The sequence below is a fragment of the Saccostrea cucullata genome, unplaced genomic scaffold (assembly GCF_032062105.1).
Source record: "Saccostrea cucullata isolate Sc308-1 unplaced genomic scaffold, CSIRO_AGI_Scuc_v1 ctg281, whole genome shotgun sequence".
Lineage (NCBI taxonomy): Eukaryota > Metazoa > Mollusca > Bivalvia > Ostreida > Ostreidae > Saccostrea > Saccostrea cuccullata.
Window position 1 is genome coordinate 434,831 of NW_026926059.1, and position 13,555 is coordinate 448,385.

At 33.4% G+C, this 13,555-nt stretch overlaps 2 protein-coding genes and 1 pseudogene across 4 annotated transcripts in view; 2 read left to right on the forward strand and 1 right to left on the reverse strand.

Moving 5' to 3' along the window:
* LOC134270534 (islet cell autoantigen 1-like) overlaps nt 1-11,291 on the reverse strand; it is a 30,394-nt gene extending 19,103 nt beyond the window's left edge. For all 3 annotated transcript variants that reach the window (XM_062752769.1, XM_062752768.1, XM_062752767.1), the window contains exons 1-5: nt 11,166-11,291; nt 10,365-10,406; nt 7,676-7,853; nt 7,254-7,326; nt 6,791-6,914 (exon numbers count right to left, since the gene is read on the reverse strand). In XM_062752769.1, the coding sequence (XP_062608753.1) occupies nt 6,791-6,914; nt 7,254-7,326; nt 7,676-7,853; nt 10,365-10,369 (380 nt within the window). In that variant the 5' untranslated portion in view covers nt 10,370-10,406; nt 11,166-11,291. The remainder of the gene's footprint in view (nt 1-6,790; nt 6,915-7,253; nt 7,327-7,675; nt 7,854-10,364; nt 10,407-11,165) is intronic.
* Nucleotides 1-13,555, forward strand: part of LOC134270540 (putative nuclease HARBI1) — a 319,031-nt pseudogene that overhangs the window by 214,322 nt on the left and 91,154 nt on the right.
* Nucleotides 11,328-12,377, forward strand: LOC134270500 (uncharacterized). The gene has a single exon (XM_062752721.1). It carries the CDS (start codon nt 11,419-11,421, stop codon nt 12,307-12,309), a length of 891 nt encoding a protein of 296 aa, XP_062608705.1. The 5' UTR covers nt 11,328-11,418; the 3' UTR covers nt 12,310-12,377.

The window sequence follows — 13,555 nt, forward strand, 5'->3', positions numbered from 1 at the left end:
GTAGGCATGTCCATTTGGGTTAAGATTGTCCGCCGTCACTTCCGGTCGTCACAGGAAGTGATCTAAGAAATCGAAAATTTCAACTTTTCTTTTATGAAACTTTTTTAACATCATATTATAGCATCTTATTTGTAGTTTCGAAATATATCAGTCCAACCGGAAACAAAAACGACAACTTCCGGTTATAAGAGAAAAACTGCATAATTCGAGTATTTTTCTTTCCCATAAATATTTTTCATAGATAAAGTATTTGTAATGATTTTTGGGTATGTTATCTAGACTGCAAATATCTACAGTAACGTCAAATATCTTTGTAAAATTCACTTCCGGTCGCGTGATTTCCTGTCCTCAAAATGAGAAGTTATCATAGCTAGATCTCGTAAACGGTAAGAGATGAAGACACTAAACTTATGGGAATGGTAGATCTTAATGAGTAGATAAATTCATTTGGGATACAATCGTCCGCCGTCACTTCCGGTCGTCACAGGAAGTGATCAAAGAAATCGAAAATTTCAATTTTTCTTTATGGAACCCTTTTTGGCGTCACATTATTGCATCTTATTTGTTGTTTTTAAGTATGACAGTCCCACCGGACAGCAAAAACGACAACTTCCGGTTAGAAGAGAAAAACTACATAATATGAGTATTTTTCTTTCCAATAAATATTTTTATAGATAAAGTATTTGTAATGATTTTAGGGTATGTATTGTTATATAGACTGCAAATATCTACAGTAACGTAAATTCTTTTTAAAATTCATCGTGTGATGTCCTGTCCTCAAAATGAGAAGTTATCATAGCTAGATCTCGTAAACGGTAAGAGATTAAGACATCAAACTTTTACAAATGGTAGATCTTGATGAGTTGACAAAACCAGTGGGAATAAGAATATCACTTCCGGTCGTCACAGGAAGTGATATCGAAAACTTCAACTTTTCTTTATGGAAACTTTTTTGCATCACATTATAGCATCTTATTTGTAGTTTTGAAACATGTCTTTACCACCGGAAATAAAAACGGCAACTTCCAGTTATAAGAGAAAAATACCTATTATGAGTATTTTTCTTTCCCATAAATATTTTTTGTAGATAAATTATTATAGGAGTGATAGATCTTGATGAGTAGGCAAATTCATTTGGGTAAACATTGTCAGCACTCGCTTCCGGTCGTCACAGAAGGTGAACAAATAAATAAAAAAATTCATTTTTTTTATGGAATCTTTCTTAGTAATACATTATAGCATCTTATTTGTACATGTAGTTATGAAATATGCCAGTACCACTGGAAACAAAAACGACTACTTCCGGTTATGAGAGAAAAACAATATAAATTTAATTATGTACTATACCATTAATATTTTTTTTTTCATGTTATTCAGACTGAAATGTCTATAGTAACCTCAAAAATCTCTTCAAAAATTTACCACCGGTCACGTGATTTCTTGTCCTCAAAGTGAGAAGATAACATTACGAGATCTCTTAAACTGTAACAGATCAAAACACCAAACTTTTATATGAATAATACACCAAGAAGATTGCGCAACAGATATAGGATAAAGTGCGTTCTCCGTCACTTCCGGTCGTCACAGAAAGTGAGAAAAAATTGAAAATGATTTTTGTAAATGTTATTAGGACTATAATTGTCTAACGTAACGTTGAGAATCAAATCTTAGTAAGTTACACCTACGGCCGTTTGTTTTCCTGAATCATTTAAAATATTATATGCCTTTTTAAAATAGATAAAAGTTCATTCATGCAGATAAAGAGAGTTGAACGGAAGACCTTCTCTGTTGCTTTAGCAACAAGAGATTCTAGTTATTATTATTCTTCTTACCGATTTTGTGCAGACGATTTCTCGAAAACGCCTCGATGGATTTCAATGAAACTTTCAGCAATGATGTAAAATTAGTTGAACTTGATTCATTTTTTGTCGTTTTGAAAACGTCACTTCCGGTCGCGAGTTACGGCCGATTTTCAGTTTTTCATATGCAGTTTTGTCCGGACGTTTTCTTAGAGATGTTTGAACATAAATTCATGAAACTTTCAGGGATAGTAGTCCTTGACCTTTAGATGTGCCTAGCGTGTTTCGTTTTTTCCGTCAACACTTCCGGTGTAAACCGGAAGTATTTTAAATATACAGATTTTTTTCATTTTTTTATTTTCTAATGAATGTATTTGTTCTTTATTAAGATTTAAAGAGTGCATCGTGTCGTTATAAATCCACCGGAAGTATGGTTTGTTCAAACTGGAAGTTGTCTAAAAATTAGTATTTTCCATCGAAACATTCAGGGATGATTACTACATGCTTGATGTAGAGTTGAAAGTCGTTTTGAGCACATCCGGTCGCACCGGAAGTGAATATCAAGAACCGGAAGTTGATTGGAATTGATAAATCCAACATTTCTTGTGTTTTCAAACATATTTTGAAGAATTCTTATTCTTAATTTTTACGAAATCTTAAGTTTTTTTTTCATCCTATCAGTGGAATTATCCCAACACGGGTCTTATTGCATCAGAAATCGGACGGAAGACCTACTCGTTGCTCGCAACGAGATCACATCTAGTTATTATTATTTTTTTCCCCAAAATTTTGTGCAGGCGATTTCTCAAAAACTATTCAGTGGTTTTCAGTGAAACTTCCAGGAATTATGTGTCATTGTATGAAGTTTTGGCATGACAAGAAAAATTTGGAATACTCACCTTCGGTTCCAAGATATTGACAGTTTTCTGATTTTAAAATGGATTTTTGTTCCCCCTTTTTTTCAAAAATGGCTTAAGATGTTAACTGGAGACTTATTAGAGATGATAGATGATGACTTCTAGATTTGCGGAATTACCTTTTCGTGCGTCGTTATTACTTCCGGTTGCTATTGGAAGGAAATTAAAAAGTCCGTATTTTCTAACTTTTTTGTTTTTCAATATTTTTCATTTATTTTTGGTATGTTAATAGAAACCTTTCTTTTAATGCTTACTGTATAATTTTTGTGAATATTGATAAATCCAAACTCTAAATATTAACATTTAAAGATCTGAAGCAGGTCCAAAATGGCGGCTGTCTCTGTCAACTCCGACATTGCGCAAGTCAGGGTTTACGGAGGCAGCCGAGCGTTTGTTTAAACGGAAGTAACCTAAGAATAAATGAAATGTAAAGGAATACTTGGATTGTCACGTCGTAGTTATGTTGCAATTCTGCAAACTAAGTTTTAATCCATATTCGTCTCAAACGTCTTCTGTAATTAGCTTTGGCTGGTTCTCAGAATAAAAAGAAACGACTAAATGTGATAATGAAATACGATACCTAATATATTTTGCTTTTTGCGGATAATCAGATTTTAAATCATAGTTATAAGTAATAGTTTTTAAGAAACAATATTGATTTATATAGTAAGTATCAAACGCGAAACCACTGTTTTTCCCATGCACACTTGTGTCATATTAAACAGATAGAAAAGACAAATGTAAGAAAACATTTTTTTTTTTTTAAAAAAGATCGTTGAATGGAGTTTAAATCAACATTCTTGTCTCAAAGATCTGATTAAGCTATTGAACATAAATGTTATCTGATTCCTTGACTTGCGTAGGGCAAAACACTTTTTTCGGCGAACATTTCAACCTTTTCATGAAAGTTTAAGTAATCAGGATCGTTCACTATGGGGATAAACAGGAAATTTTGAAAAAGTTAAAAAATATAGCAGTTTTGCTGTTTTAGTGGTACTTACATGTACATGTATCTACATGGAATGTGTTAAATATTCTCTCTTGACCTTGAAATTGTAGCTATAAGAACGTTCTTTCTTTAATTTCCATTGAAGCTATCGCACCTATTTAATGGAACATTCCAAGTATAAGGCTCAGATTTACTCGTGGCGTTTGACGCAAAATGATGAATAGTGTCCCATCTTTCATTATTGTAGAACAGATGTACTGTTGCAGAAGTATATACAAGTACATTTAGACCTGTGGTCCCGATAGCGTAATAGTAAGCTATTTGAATTTTCACGCTAGTGACTCGGGTTCAATCCCCTTTGTTTTCATTAAAAGTTTTATCAATTTTTTTCAGCTCGATTTTGCGGTGTGTTTTTTTCAGAATCGAATGGAAGACCTCTCGTTGCTCGCAACGAGTTTCTTTTCTAGTTGTGTAGACTTTTTGCTGATGACAATTCGCTTCAACATTCTTCATATAACATACTTAATATTGAATATAACTTAAATCATGATTTGCATATTCTGGAACTTTGGTCAAATCAGAGGCTTCTAAAATTCAACCCTTCCAAAACGAAAGTAATTTTTTTCAATAAGAAAAACATATCTGTTATGTCTAAATTATTTTTTAAAGGTGACAGACTGGAGTGTGTCCCTGTTCATCGTCACTTAGGTCTGTTATTATCACAAAACCTTAGCTGGACTGAATACATTGATAGCATTGTAAACAATGCTTATAAGAAACTTGGTCTTTTGAAAAAACTTAAGTATAAAATCGGCAGGACACACCTTTCAAAATTGTACGTCACATTTATCAGACCCTCGCTCGAATATGCTTCAGTTGTTTGGGATGGCTGTTCTAATAATGACGCCGAAAAGCTTGAAAGAGTTCAATTATCTGCAGCTAGAATTGATACAGGACTTCTAATTTTTGTGTCAAGAGAAATACTTTACTTTGAAACTGGCTGGGAAACATTAAATGTTAGGCACTATAATGCAAAAATGACCACGATGTACAAAATTCATAATGGTAGTGTACCTGAATACTTAAATGACATTGTTCCAAACAAGCGTGAAAACATTTCAAAATATAATACTCGTAATAAGGAACAATATGCTGCCCCAAGATGCAGATTAGAATTATATAAAAGGTCTTTTATTCCTGACGCTGTGAAACAGTGGAATTTACTAAAGACAGAAACAAGGGAAGCTATTTCACTCAATGCATTTCGAAAAACCTAACTACAGAAGTAAAAAATCCCCCAATTTATTCCTTATTTGGCAAACGTTATACCAATTTAATCCATACTAAACTTTGACACAACTGTATACTTAACTATGATTTACATAAAAGAAATATTATTAATAGCCCATTATGTTCATGTGGAAAGTATGAAGATGTTTATCATTTCTTTTTTGCCTGTAGAAATTATCCAAATGCTAGGAATAATCTTTTTAATCGCCTGTTTTTACTTGATGAATTGGTCAATATTGACACAAATTTGTTATTATGTGGTGATGTAAATTTGCCTGTAGAAACAAATACATATATTTTTGCTGCTGTGCATAAATTTATTGACGAATCCTGAAGATTTTAAATTGTTATATTACTGAACAATTATTTCACTTGTATCTCTTTTGCATTTAAATTTCTATGTACTACATGTATTTTAATTGCATGACATATGGTTATATTTAAGGAGAGGAACTCGTAAGTTGAAAGAACTTGTTTCCAATCCTTTTGTTTATACAATAAAATATGTTCAAAACATATTACGCTTCTATATTACGCTTTCATTTACTATCATTCCGGACACAAAAGTAAAAGGCGAGAAGTTATATTAATCCATACAGTAGGTCACTTCTGCAGCAATGGGGAGATCTTATCTAAAGCATTACATATATTAGAGTATTTAGAGATTCGCAAGCACACAATGCCCGTACTCCAGCATGCTAGAGGTTCACGGCGAGATACTTTTGACTTGGAGCCGAGGTATATAAGGAGGGTAGGGACGTTAACCGAGGCTCTTACTTGTAGGAGTAACAATGCCCGCTGAGTTATCAATCAGCCTAGTCAGGTGCACACATACACATGTATTCGTAAACAAAACAGCTAGCCTACACATGAAGTTTTGTTCTCTGTATTCCAATTTGACTTTAAATTTTATAGTACATCTGATTTCTAAGCCCATTGTTTTATTGTCTAAATAAACTATAGCAAAACTTTTTCTGTTTTGTTAAATAACCACCAGAATACCATCGTGTTTTCTCGTCATACTGCAGACGCTTTGTTAGGAGGGAATTTCCTGTCTTAAAATTAGAATACACAATGTACAATGTATGCACAATGTATGAATACATATCGGAATCGGTATGATTATTAAGGTGAAAGATTCTTAAGAGGAAATTAAAATGACAGACTAAAGTTGAATACAGAGTGATTGTGGACTATTGTCAAGAATTATAATTTCTTTTTAGTAAGTTTAATGGGGAATTATTTCCTTATTCGCAATGCTCATTTTCCTTGGCGGCTGTTTGTCAGTTGCACTTCCTGTCCTGGTCCACTGACTAAGGATCGTTGATATAATCAACTCCCAAAAATTAATTAAATTTGCTTTCACTCAATCTGTAAACTTCATTCAATGAACTTATATGAGTGTTCCAAAAATAAAAGGAAATCCTATCTCATTAAGTGTTTCATACTAATACTTCAGAACCTATAACTGCTGATAAACATTTTAAAGACACATCAGATGTGATGCATACTGGTTTCAACTTTCATAACAGGTGAGTGTATAACCATTTTCTCTCATGATTTTAAAACCAAAAGTCTTTGATGGGACTGAAGCTCTTCTTGTGTGTATTTAGTGCATCTTACAATTGTGTACCTCTGCACCATGTCTTATTGAAATGGAAACAAAACTGTAAAATAAGGTAATTTGAAATAATTTAAAAGAAATTTAAATTTTCAACAACCATAGCGACACATGGCATTTAAAAAAAATGTTTAGGGAGAGAAACAGACACATAACATTGATGACCAGTGACAAATACATTGCAGTTGCATTAGCACATATGTTCATGGTTTACCTTTGCTGAGCAGCAAAGCTTTGTGATTTTCCTACAGCAGCCATCATTTTGCCAGCTCTCGTTTTGTCCAGGTTACTCTGAGATTTCAGGAATCTTCCTGTAGCATTCTCCTCTTGTGACAACACTAATCAAAAAATTAATATAAAAGGCAGTGTAAGCAATTGCTATAAAAGGGCCTAAATTTTTGACTGTTTTAAATTTTTAAATTTTTTCTTTTTTTTTTCTTTCATTAGCACCTTATTGTAGGTGTACAAATTAGTACAATATAAAGCATTTCATCATGAAAAAATAAAATTCAATGTATCTATGTAATATTACTAAGAATAAATTTACTATTACACAGAATAATTTACCTTTGGTAAATTTAAACAGAAAATTCTACATCATTCCAGTGTCTAAGAATCTAAAAAAGTTTCTACTGCTCATTTACATGTGTATTAAACTGTAGGACATTAAAACATACCACATAGCCTGTCCTGATATTTCTCTAATACCCTCAGTAAACCCATCGAAGATTTCTGGATAGCTCTAAATACCTAAAACAAGAAATAAAGCATGTTACACACAAGGGATAACTAAAACTGAGTCTTACTGACAACAGTTGACTGAGCTCTTTATCTAGTTTGACTGAGTTCTTGATAATGGACCACTGATTGCATTCTCATTACAGAGTCTGACTTAAAACTGACTTCATTTCAATTACTGTGGGAATGTGTCTTTGATTTATAAATAAATTTGACTTAATCCTTAATTACTGATTGCTTGATTACTGATTACAGTATTAATCCTGAAACAACCACTTTACAATCTGGGTGAACACTATCTGATAACCCCTGAGGGTCCTTGATTGGGGAATAAACATATCATTATTATTATAAAACTGACCTCTAACTTAGAATCGAGTTCGGAGTCCGAGGCCACCACGTGTTCGTCCTCTTTCTTGCCCAGCTTCTGTATTACAGCCTGCTTAGTGGTCCAGAATGTCTCCTTCATCTTATGTAGTGTAGAAGTCTCTGTCCTCTCCACCCACTTATCATAGTTAGGCCCGGAATAACCCTGGGTCCTACAATGTCAAATTATAGTTAGGCCTGGAATAGCCCTGGGTCCTACAAGTCAAATCATAGTTAGGCCTGGAATAGCCCTGGGTCCTACAATGTCAAATTATAGTTAGGTCCAGAATAACCCTGGGTCCTAAAATGTCAAATTATAGTTAGGCCCGGAATAACCCTGGATCCTACACTGTCAAATTATAGCTAGGCCTGGAATTGCCCTTGGTCCTAAAATGTCAAATAATGTTAGGCCCAGAATAACCCTGGGTCCTATTATGTCAAATTATAGTTAGGCCCAGAATAACCCTGGGTCCTAATATGTCATATTATAGTTAGGCTTGGAATAGCATTGGGTCCTTACACATAAGATCCTAGGATGTCAAAATATAGTTATAACCCGAGTTAAGGTTGGAATAACCCTGGGTCCTAAAATGTCAAATAATAGTTAAGGTCGGAATAGCCCTGGGTCCTAAAATGTAAAATTATAGTTAGGCCTAAAATAACTCTAGGTACTAAAATAATAAATTATAGTTAGGCGCGGAATAGCCCTAGGTCCTAAATGTCAAATAATGGTTTTAAATTGCTTATCAAAACATTTCCAATTTTCAAGATGTTTATTTAAAAGCATTGATTTGCAATTAAACTTTCACCAAGGTTTTTTAAGTCAAAGTCCAAAAATTTTGGGAGTTAAAATATGATTTCCTGGCTGAATTGGTTTTGCGATATAACCCCCATCTTTTTTAACTCTTTACATGCTTTTAATATAAAGTTTATTCCTCTCAATCATTCTTTGTACTTATCGACTTTAAGTGACACAAGTGGAATACTATCAAGAATAATTTCAATATAAATTTCATACTTTCCTGAAATACCTACGAGTCCTAACTGTATACATGATATGTCTGCCATATACTACTCAAGGCATTTTTTTTCAAATTTAGTTGTGAATATCTAGAGAAACTGCCAAAAATGATGTTTAATCTAGTGTTAAATACTTATTATTTTTTACACTGATATGAACATTGCTGACTAACTAACTTGGAGCTACTGCACAGAAACAAATATTTTAAGTTATGTAGACTCTTGGAAGAATAATACAGAAACATATGAAGTCTTTAAAAAAAATACACATTGGGCTAGGCATAAGGCATAATCCCAACCGATATGCATTTTATCAAAGACTTCATATTGTTTCATATTTACTTATCGTTCTATGATACTGAAAAATTTATCTTTTTAGTGTCATTGTTTTTTTTTATTTTGATTAATATTACATTTTCTCTGAGCAAACCAAACTAATCTGAAACAATTGTTTACATCATGACTCATCTGCTGCTTCTGTGCTGTCAATCATTGGGCTCCTTGCAAGGTCAAATGAAAATTGTGCATGGAATTTCAAAAATAAATACAGAAATACTGGTCAATATCATCGGTTGTTCGGATAAAATTGGATTGAAGATTGTAAAAGTAAAGCTAAGATTAAGAAATTCAATATTTATAATCTTGTAGTATTCGTGTTTATTTTGTAATTATTTTACCGTCTTTAAGGTTGTTTGTATTACAGTATTCGGTCCCAAAATGTTATTCATGTCATTCGACGCACCCTCTCTCTTGAAACTCATCCGCAACAACCATAACGATTTTCTTGCGTAAAAATTAAACATAATATGATCGTTGTTTTGTAGTAGAATTAATTGAATTAATTGAATACACAATTGATTTAATTCTATATTCAAGCTATTATTCATTTTGAACGTTTTAAAAGAAACTGGTTTACAGCTGTTGCTATTTTCTATTGCGGATGCATCCACTGACACATTCGGTCGCGTAAATCTGACCGACCACTAGATGATGATCGAGCTTTGCTCGACGCCATTAAAAGTCAAAAGGCCACATGCAGGGGATAAATTGACCTTATATCAGGTCTATGTATTTTGTGGAGGGGGTATATATTTAATATCCTATCAGTAAGCAGTACAGTGTAAAATCGCTTATATATGAGGGGTCAAATTTTCGTGGTTTGAGGAAAAAATATAGGATTGTGAGGATTTAGTTTCGTGGATGAAGAATTGTTGAGTACAGTGGACCTTCAGATATCCGGACGCCAGATATTCGGATGCTTCAGTATCCGGACTACTTTTCATTGGAACGGATTTTTTTAACGTTGTTTTATCTTGTTTAAATGGTAATTCATATATCCGGACGCTTCACATAACCGGACAAATTGACTAGGAACCGAAGCGTCCGGATAAATGAGGCTCCACTGTAGTCATGTATATGACATTTTACATTTCGTGGTGAACATAAATTCGTGGGTCTCTTCATATCTTGAAAACAATGAAAATTAAATCCCCATGAAAGTTAGTGTTTTCACAGTATTTAAAATGAATATGTGTTTACACAATTTTTTTTCAATGAATGAAATTTTAAGGAATTCACCTTGCATATTGGGTGGGGGTGTTATAAAAATGCATGAACAACTGAAAGAAAAATAATTGTGGTTTCAAGAATCTGAGTCGACTTACGTCATTGTCTTCCTCCTGTCTCCAAGAGTTCTTCACTTTAGTCTGTAAACAATGCATACATTCACATATAAGCTTACTATAATAGTACCCATACATTTTACACAGAATGCTTGTGACTGTTACAGATCTTACTTTCCTTTCCACTTTTCTGACAGTAGTACAGGTGTCACTTGACATGTGTCATAAACAATAACATGCACAGCTTGTACAGTCATAAATTGTACAGATCAAATAAAATGCATCATGTTTAAGAAACAGTTACACAGATGACTTAGAATGTGAAATAATCCAGTCATCAAACTATATTCTATAGGTCCTAAAATGCATTGATGATAGGAATAAGATGAGATGAAAATAAATGAAAGACTTAACATCCACAAAATCAATCATGGTCAAAGAAACTAAACGTTTCACAATTTAAACTTTGTTCATTATAGTAATACAAGTATTTTATTTTTTAGTATGTATTATACATTTTCTTTATAAATATTTATTCAGTAAATGACTTGCATTCCTCTACATAATAATTTTGTATGTTGACTAGTTTTATTCAACATCATTATTGCACTATGGCATTTATTTTCTCTTTCTGCAAATTAAGAATATCATTTTTTTTCCTTTGAACTGCCAAACTGCACACATACAGTGAAGTGTGTTTGATAAAGTACCCAAGTGGTACACACAGAGAGAAATTATTTGACGTTGCAAGATTGCTGAAAAGATTTAATCAAATATCCGTAAAAAAAATTCTCCAATAAAATTCCTGTTGCTATATGTTTTTCATACAAATATTAAATATACCTTTGTAAGTAAGAGTAGCTCTTAGGAAACTATGAAAATATCAAAAAATATCCCCAATAATTTATCCGCATCATCGACATCTGCATTCGTCCATGTTTACAACGAAGCTAACTCGATAGCTTCCGGAAATTTACGAGAAAAAAATGAAATGCCGAACCCGATTGAAATAATTTAATAAATTGAAGGAAATTCGGTCAGAGAACTGACCATATAATGGAAATAACTTCAAACTTTTATATAACTTTGTGTTAAGATGAAGTACAAAGTAAAGTGTTTTATTGTATGTGTAAGACTGGATGGCGAATTCACTGACATCGTGTACCATACTTTTGGCAAAGGATCTAAACATGCTAAACTAGCCCATGTGATAAGTGCTAAAGATGATGTAAAAGATGAACACAATCGTTATCCACAACGGAAAGTTAAAGAGTTTACAGAAAATACTGAAGGAGATTACACTCTTTTGCTATCAGACTCTTCTACAGGCGAATGTCAACAAACTTATAACTTCTTTATGACTTCCCTGAAGTTAGATGCCCATCTGGCCTCTTGTCTCATATTTGAGTTTAAACTTTTCCCACAATTTAGGGAGAGATTATTTAATTTTTTTAAACAGAATTATAACTATCAATACACTACTGTGAATTTTAAGGAAAAGGACACAGAAGTACAAGCAACGAGAAAAGAGCAACAAAAAGAAAATATGATTGTTGACTATGTGGTGGAAGTTGACCCAGTTTATCCCAAACAGAAAGTGGACTATGCATGGAGTTATAAGTTAGGAGCCCAGACGGTCCGGAAAATGCTGCTAGAGGAGGCATTTGCCTGGTTTTCGACTCTTGGAGGGGCATTCTCATCGCTGGGTGACTGTTTTCCTAGATTCGCAGAGGAGGCCGGGAGAATCTCCATGAAACAGCTGAAAATAGCAGAGGAGGAGGAAAATCCCATTCTAGCATGCAAAGCAAAGCTATTTTTTGCCCAGAGTTTAATGCAAAGAGGTTACATTGCAGAGTCTCAGAGGATAATATGGACCCAGACAATTTTTGCCAAGAAAATGATAGGTGTGGATAGTAAATTGTTGACAATGTGTCGAGCTCTGAGGAAACGATTAAAATATGTCAAAAATAACATGTTAACTGTATGATCAAATATCAAAACTTATTTGTTAGAAGTGTTTTAATGCCAATTACAGTTTTTAAAAGAAATAATTTTTCTCTTATTATTATTATTTTGATAATGTGTGCCATTTTGCATGCATATGAACTCATGTGCACTATTTGATAAAGGCCTATATTCGGTAGCATCAACCAGAATCAAACTTGCATTAAAATAATGTTTCTTTGCCCTCTTCCAGTTTTTTTTTTCCACAAAGAAAATTGAAACTTTTAAACATCAATGCTGAATATTACGAAATCCCATTGAGCTCATTTTCGTCGGTTAAAAATTCAATTTTCTCGTTTTAACGCGAAACTTTCGCGAATAAACACGAAACTTTCGCGATATAACGCGTAACTTTCACAAATAAACGCGGAACTTTCGCGATATAACGATTAACTTTCGCGAATAAACGCAAAACTTTCGCGTTTTAACGCGAAACATTTGCTGTTTAACCAAGACATTTGCATTAGTTTTATTATTTTTTTTTTGATTTCGTAATTTAGTTTATTCATTACAAAGAAAATCAAAAGGCTATTTTGGTCTTGGACCATCACAAGCTACAATTTGAAGTTTTCTTGCTATTGAATCGATCCATATTACCGTCACATTTTGTCTTTCTCAACGCTGTTCAAACCATTCAAAGTTAATGCAAATTTTTCAAAAAGTTAAACTTCAAGATTATGAATTTCGGGATAAAATCAATCCTTTCAGGCGTCTTTTTTATACACTCTCATGGGTGAACTCCGTTAAATTCACTATAGAAATACGACATGGTCATTCCATGTAAATTCCCGAAATTTAAACGTTAAATTGCGAAAGTTACGGGTTTATTCGCGAAAGTTTCGCGTAACGCAAAAGTTACGAGTAACGACGCGAGAAAATATTTTTTTAACCTACGAAAATGAGCTCGATGGGCTTTCATATATAAAAACGTCTGCAGGCGCGAAAATCGACAAAATGCCAGAAAGCACGTACATGCACTAAAAAGATGAGTTATATTATGTTTGCTGTTTTTTTTAATTATTATACAACTGTACATGTGTATATGCATAGGCGTCGGAACCGGTAGGGGGGGGGGGGCTTAGCCCCCTTTTTTGGCAAATATAGACATAATAAAGGCATTGAACCATGTGAACATTAGGGCGTAGGTTTAGCCCCGCCCCCAAACTTTCAACACGCACAGATGCCAGTGTAATCAAAGAAGAAGGGTATACAAGTGGTAGGGTTTTTTA

What these genes read in the sequence shown, in the direction of transcription:
- LOC134270500 (XM_062752721.1), top strand. Translation starts at nt 11,419, where the DNA reads ATGAAGTACAAAGTAAAGTGTTTTATTGTATGTGTAAGACTGGATGGC.